Raw genomic sequence first — 7,333 nt, 5'->3', positions numbered from 1 at the left:
ACACTGTTATGGGAATAGCTATTGAAGTCCCTCTGGCTTGACCAGGCACAAGACAGCAGCCAGTTTATATGCGCCATGAAAAAGACATATGTTCCATAAGCTTCCCATGGCTGACCACTTCTATGTGGAAAAGTGATGCAGACTCTTTAAACAACTAACCTTCTCTCTATGCTGCTCTCTCCTGGCCTTCCAAATTTCAGCCTGTGAACTATTCCATACATAGTAAATGCCATCAGGGGGGCTGAGGACCAGCCACAGGCAGCACAACCATCTCTCTGATCCTCACAAGAACCGTCCTCAATGAGGATCGGTGACCCCACCTTCAGAGGAGGATATCAAGGTCCTCACTTGGCTCTGATGTCAAAGCCCAGGTTTGTGCCATGGCTGGCCTTCACCTTACCCTGTGGAATTTACTTTTGTTCTGCAAAAAGAATGTGGTTCCCAGGGCGACAGGGTGCCAGTGTTCCATGTAGAACTGCCAGGCAGTGTGGTAAGGGCATTGAGGGAAGACCCCAGAAGATGCTGCTTCTCCTGCTCAGCTGTCTCTTGCCCACTGCCAATGGGAAGAGCTGCCTCCACTGCTGGCCAGAGCTGCCTGCACTGATAGACTATGACCTGCAGATTCTATGGGGCACCCCAGGGCCACCTGTGGAGCTCCCCCACAGCCTCCACTCCCTATTTCTGGACAGTCATGCTTTCCTCGAATCCCGGTATCTTGGTGAGGCTCAGCCAGGAGACCAGGGGTCAGGGCTGACCCCTTTACCTGGCCCAGGACCTTAGTCCCCTAACTTCCCTTTGTCCCAAATCCCATTCTCAGGTCAAGACCATTTGGAGGAGACAGCAGAAACATTATTCACTCACATAGATAAAGCCATTAAGAAGTTTCCAGATGGTGAGGAAGCTTAGTGTCTTAGGGCCCCAGGGCTTGGGTTGACAAAACCTGGCCCTCCAAGGCATTCCCAGAAGACCACTAGCGGGGGGGTGCGGAGGTGTTGTGAGGGGTGGGGTCAGAGACAGCAACTATCTGTGTGCACTACAGAGTTTCTGTCCGAAAAACCTGGTTTGAATTCCCGGCCTTGAGAAAGTTATTGATTCCACCTATGAAATGTAGACGGCTTCTTCCTTCCTGCTCCACCCAGATAAACCATCACTTCTGGAAGAGGTTCATGTCCTGAAGCAGCAGTTTTCCAAGCATCTGGAGGACCTATGTGAAGAGCTGAAGGAGAAGGGTGAGAGGTGGGGCTGGCCCCTGCCTGCCCCCCAGCCCTTCACCTCCCGGAGACCTAAGGAGGCAGAGTCCAATCTGCAGATCCGCGCCCCCAGGCCCCTCCCCAGGAGACCTCACCCTTCCCTGGCTCAGGGCGCCTGGCCACACCTTCTCCCAGCTTCGTTTCCTGCTCACACCCCGACCTCTCCCGGCTCTGTCTGCCCAGAACCTCAGTCTCTCTACCATCTCACCCTCCCGGGCAGCCTGCAACAAGTCCTGTGGTGAGTATTTTGGGGACCAGGCCTGGGTGAGGGCTGAGGGGCACCTGGCCCTCGCTAAGGCTCCTGCCCCTTCTCTCTCTCAGACATCCGCTCCACACTGGAGGTCATCAGCTGTGCCAACTGCAAGACACACTTCCTCACCTGCCAAGACCCCACTCTCTGCCCAGGTCAGTGGCCAGCCAGCCATCTTGGCCTGCAGCCTCCCCACCTCCACCTCCAAGTCCATTGTTGTCTCTGTCTGGACTGTCTTTCTTGTCTATACCGATACCCCTCCTTGCTCTCCATCCTCCCTGGGGAAGGTAGCACCTCCCAAGATGTCTGGATTCCACGTGTCCAGCTTCAGAGCCACCTGCATCTAGGACATGCCCCCTGGGGGTCCGTCAGGTCCTCAAAACCAGCATGCCTGGGGACATGTCCAAACCCATCTCCACCCCCAAATCTGCTCTTCCCTCAGGACCCCTCTCAGCAAATGTCCCATTCAAGCTCTCGACCTCCTAAACCAGGAGTCCCCTCCCCCTCACTCAGTGCCTGTAGTCACCAGGTCTTGCTAAACAATTCTTCAGTGTGTTGCCATATGGTCCTTCCAGCATCTACCACTCCTCAGGCAGCCTCACCTCTCACCTGGATTATGGCAGCTTCTCCTAACTGGCCTCTGAGACCCTGTTGGCCCCATCTTACTCAGCAGTCAAAGAACCCTTTCCCAAGAAGCCAGTCTACCTCCGACCCTTCCTGTTATAACTTTCCCAGGGGCCCCAGATAAAGTCCACCCTCCTTCTTGGGAGACCCTGCTAACCTCCCCCCTCCCCAGCCACATGGAGCTGCTGACACGCTGGACAAAAGGCTTCATGCTTCTGTCCTTGAACACTCTGTGTCTTCTGCCTGGAACACAGTTTGGCCCCTTGACCATCTGATCTAAACTCCTACTGGTCTTTAAAGTCCAGCTCAGAAGTCCTGTTTCCCGAGAAGCTTCCTCTGACCAGCTCCCTCTCCCCAGGCTCATGGGCGCTCTCCCAGATCTCTCCTCCTTCCTGCCCTGCCCCGCTTCCCTGGGACACCACAGCAGAATCGTTTGCTTGTCTCCCTCCTAGAAAGCAAGGATCCTGTCTCACTCATCCTTAGATGTAGGTGGGCACACAGTAGGTGCTCAGTGTCTGCAAACAAGTGACTGAGTGGGTGAATTAAAGAAGGAGAGAATGCAGTCTCCTCTCAGAGCTGAGATGGCCCTGCCTGCTGCCCAAACACTGGCTCCCCCTTTCCACCCCCCACAGGGACCAGGAGGACCTTCGTGTGGGCTGTGAGCCTCGGCATTGCTCTGCCCCTGGTGGCCGTAGCTGGAGGTGGCTGAGTGCCTGCTCCAAGCCCCAGCATCCCCAAGGAAGACACGCCTACTCCTAGACTGACCCATCTCCACCCTGATTCCTGGCCCAGATGTTACATTTTCTGGCTCGAGAAGAAGAAAAAGAAGAAGGAGAAGGAGGCAGAAAAGGAGGTCCTGGGGCATCCAGAACTCCCACGGAAGGGAAGCTGTCTCGGCCTGGGGGCAGCAAGGCTAGCGACCCCAAGTCTGGCTCCCAGGGCCTCACATCCAAAGGAGTATAGGATCAAGGGCCGGGACTCAGGAGGGCCACCATCAGCCCCCAGTGTGAGCAGACCCACCCAGGGCCAGGCACCCGGGACAGAGCTGCAGCCATGCCCCAAGTCTCCACCTGATCCACAAAGTTTCCCCTACCCATAGCTGTCATCATCCCTCTGCAGCGACCCCTCCACCCTTTGCCACCCTGCTCCCTGACTGCACAGACTACGAACATGTGCCCCTTGCCCTCTGCTCCTGGTTGGGTTTGGCCAGCAGGAGGTCAGAGGCAGAAGCAGGCCTGCTTCTCCTTTCTCAGCAGGGACCCAGCAGGCCGCTTGTCACCTTTAACTGAACAAAGGTCTCAGGTGCTGTCAGGAAGCTCTCTTATCTCCGGGTTCTGGTAACTCTCCCTCCCCCGACCCTTCTAACCTGGGGTGGTAACAGTTCCGAAGTTCTGAGGCCCGGGAGACCGCACTCTCTCTTGGGGTTTCCCTACGCCCATGCTTTGTAAATTGCCTCTATTAAAACACCCTCTTCATGTTCTGATGGACTGTGCCATCCGCTTCCTGCGGGGTCCTGCACAGTGGCCGTCGACACTGCGATCCTCCCCATGCGGGCCCGCGAGGACTGTCTCATGTCCTCACCCTCTTCCTGCCAGGCCACCACCCTTTCCTTCCAGAAAGACTCCTTTCCTGGTCCCAGCAGTGGCAGCTCTGCAGGATCACACTAGCCTCAGCTGGTTCCAACACCAGAGATGAGGGCAGCAACGGCCTGGCTCCCTCGAGGCGTCCCCATGTCTAGGTGTGGAACAGAGATGGTAAGGGGCCAGCCGGAGGCCCCAGCAAGAGCAGGGACTAGCAGAAGAAACCAGAAAACAGGCTCCAAGTCACATCAGTAGCAGACCTCACCCACGTCCTGGCCAGGATGTCCACCCTGGCGCCTCCCAGGTCGCCGGTGGATCACTGGTACTGCTGACAATGAAATGTACCGGCTCAGGACTTCCCTGGTGGCGCAGTGGTTGAGAGTCCGCCTGCCGATGCAGGGGACACAGGTTCGCGCCCCGGTCCGGGAAGATCCCACATGCTGCGGAGCAGCTGGGCCCGTGAGTCATGGCCGCTGGGCCTGCGCTCCGCAACGGGAGAGGCCACAACAGTGAGAGGCCCGCGTACCGCAAAAAAAAAAAAAAAAAAAAAAAAAGAAAGAAATATACCGGCTCTGCCTGCGGGAGAATGTTGCCTTGCCCTGCTCCATCTCCCTCCAGATCCCTTTCCTTCTCAGCCCCCAAGGCTGCCGAGTTAAATGGAACCCCTGGGACCCCCAGGCATGGCTCTGCCCTTTTGCCTCAACCCTGTGCCCCTCCTCACTGATTCCCCAGGCTCTCAGCTTTGGCCCAGGCTCTCCCCAGAGACTGAATGGGAGGCCACGCCCAGAGACTGAATGGGAGGCCACGCCCAGAGGATGAATGGGAGGCCACGCCCAGAGGATGAATGGGAGGCCACGCCCATAGAATGAATGGGAGGCCACGCCCAGAGGATGAATGGGAGGCCACGTCCAGAGGATGAATGGGAGGCCACGCCCAGATCCAGGGCCCTGGTCTGCAGGTCAGCTCCTGGGGGCTGAAAGGAAGCAGGTCTGAGGCCAGAGCTGTGGACGGGCAGCCCAGACCCTGGACTCGAATCCTGGCTCTGACATTGAGGTTCTAGGTTCCCTCCTCTGCATCTGTTTCCCCATCTGAGCACAGAGTATGGGATGAGATGTTCTAGCCAGGTTGGTATGCCCACTGGGTTCATATTTGCCATCCTATATTTGTTCATGCTGTGGGTCCAAATTCAGTGCCTTGTTCCCTTCGCCTCCTGCAGTCCACTGAAATCCTGCTGGGGCCCATGACCCAGCTCCTAAAACAGGGTTTCCTGTCTCCTTTGGCCCTGCCGGTGCTCCCTCCTTGGAGCTGGCGGCCAGGCTGGAAGCAGGCTGACTTCAGCATCACTATCCAGCAGTGAGGGCCACTCCCTGGGGTGGGGGTGGGGCTACAGAGACCAGGGCAAGACATAACAGAACATAAACAGCAGCCTGGGCAGAGAGTACCACGCCAAGGGCAGCTGTGGGTACCCAGCTGCAGGCATCACCAGCTCACCCAGCCAAGAATCCAGGAAGGCCTCCCAGAGGTGGTGTCTTCAACTGTGAGAGGCCAGGGAAGGCGGAAGGGAGGGAGGAGTGTTTTCATCGAGGATTCAGCATTGCAGAGGAGGGGCAAGAGACTTTGATAGGGTCAGGAACTCCAAGAAATATGGCTGGAGGGAGAGGCCCAGGTAAGAAGCCAATGAGAGGCTCCCAAGCCCATGTGGGTCCAAAGCAAGCCTGAGAGAAGAGCCCTCCAACAGACTCCGGGGAAAGCAGGTGGGCAGGGCAGGCTGGGGGAGAGGCAGTGGAGGGTTTTGTCAGCAGCAAGCCATGTCCCAAGGCGAGGAGTCCATAGATATAAGGTGTTTGGGGACAGCATCTGGTGAGGACCTACAGCCTTTCTGAATGAGTGGGAAAAGCCCCTAGGCAGCGGTCTTGGCCTTGCAGGGGACTGTGATTCTCTGCATGTCTGTGAAAGCTGGTTACCACCCAGGACATAGAAAAAGTCAAGCTCCTTTGGCCGTGATGCTGTTTTCCTATTTTTATTCAAATTGGGACTTAGACCACTACCTCAAATGTATCCAAGGCAACAATTTTCTGGTGCCTACAGTAAAAGCAAAAGACCCTGAGTCTAATTTATATGAAGTATGTTTGTGTGTTGGTATGCATGTATCTCTGATCAACAGATTTTTCATTATTTGTGGGCATATTTGCATGAAAACTAGATATCGCATTCTGCTAGAGAAGAAAGATTAAGGATTTTTGAGTCAGGCAAAGCATTGGCTCTGAAGGACTTCTGGCCGTGACAGGCAGCTCGGAGCAGACCAACACTCCCACCTAGGGCAGCTAAAAATAAAGCACATCAAAAGAGCAAGACAAGACAGGAAGTCTGTTTAGGGCACCAGACGAATAGGTCCTCTGCGCCCAAGGTCTCCAAGTAAAGAGAGCTCTCTGCAGCGAACCCCGGTCCTGCCATGCGCTTCCCCAAGCTTGACCAGCTCAGCAGATGAGGTTGAGAGGCAGGCGTTGGGGGCTGTGCCAAGGATGACCGCCAAGTTTGGAGAAGCCAAGAGAGCTTTGGCAATATCATGGAACTGCGGATTGAGAAGTTGGAGTTCTAGCTTGCCCACACTGAACGTGAGGGGTCCAGGTCCCTGAAAACAGGGAGGTGCAGAAAAATGAAACAAACGCACTGTATCTGTTTCCTTCCCCTCCTCCAAGGTGCCTACCTATACTTAACCAGCATAGGCTTCAGATTTCCAAAGACAGAAATCAAGCAGAAAGGATCTGAAGTGCAATTTATCAGAGATTTGTATACTAAGGAACTAAAAGTTGGCCTCCACGACCCACATAGGAAGATAAACTTTGATAAATACCCCCAGGGTATTGGTTGGAAAGGTTATAGCTTAAAAGAGGGGGTGTACCAGCAGCAGACTGATCCTTACAGAGGATGGAGCTCAGACTAAAGGTCCCACCGTCGCGGACAAAATTGAAGAGCCCTTTTCTCCATATCACTGCTGAAGAGAGAGTAAATACTTCCAGAAGGAAAAGAATACCATCTAGAGCCACTACTATGTTTCATTTACAGTGTCCAGTATTCAAACAAATATTATCAGGCACACAAAAACAAGATCAAGAGAAAAAGCAGACAACAGAAACCAATCTACAAGGTACCCAGATGTCAGAGCTGATATAAATTTTAAAATACTGTGATGAATGCATCTAAAAATATTCTTTCCAGCTTTCCAGATAAAACTGACATATGACATTGTGTTAGTTTAAGGAGAACAACATGTCAATTTTATATACTTATATATTGCAAAGTGGTTACTACCATAGCATTAGCAATCATCTCCACCGAGGCACACAACTACTTTTTTGTGTGGTGAGAACATTTAAGATCTACTCTCTTAGCAAGTTTCAAGTATATAATACAGCATTATCAACTATAATAACCATGCTGTACTGCTGCACATTAGATCTCCAGAAATGATTCATCTTTAAACTAGAATTTTAAAGTCTGCCCATTTCTCCCACACCCTAGCCCCTCGCAACCACCATTCTACTCTATGATTTTGGTTTTTTAAGATTCCACATATAAGTGATATCATGTAGTATTTGTCTTTGACTTATTTCACTTAGCATAAAGCC

At 53.5% G+C, this 7,333-nt stretch overlaps 1 protein-coding gene across 1 annotated transcript; it reads left to right on the top strand.

Annotated features, from left to right (window-relative positions):
• Nucleotides 1-519: 519 nt before the first annotated feature.
• Nucleotides 520-2,833, top strand: TEX51 (testis expressed 51; the record flags this gene model as incomplete). The annotated part of the gene is made up of 4 exons (XM_082841079.1): nucleotides 520-718; nucleotides 1,140-1,229; nucleotides 1,572-1,655; nucleotides 2,757-2,833. The coding sequence occupies 4 exons, from the start codon at nucleotides 520-522 to the stop codon at nucleotides 2,831-2,833; spliced, it is 450 nt and encodes a 149-aa protein (XP_082697205.1).
• Between the last annotated feature and the right edge of the window lie 4,500 nt (nucleotides 2,834-7,333).

Source organism: Leucopleurus acutus, assembly GCF_964270905.1.
Source record: "Leucopleurus acutus genome assembly, chromosome: 6".
Taxonomy (NCBI): Eukaryota; Metazoa; Chordata; class Mammalia; order Artiodactyla; family Delphinidae; genus Leucopleurus; species Leucopleurus acutus.
Note: the sequence above shows the minus strand (reverse complement) of the source record. Positions and strands in the feature narration are given on the sequence as shown.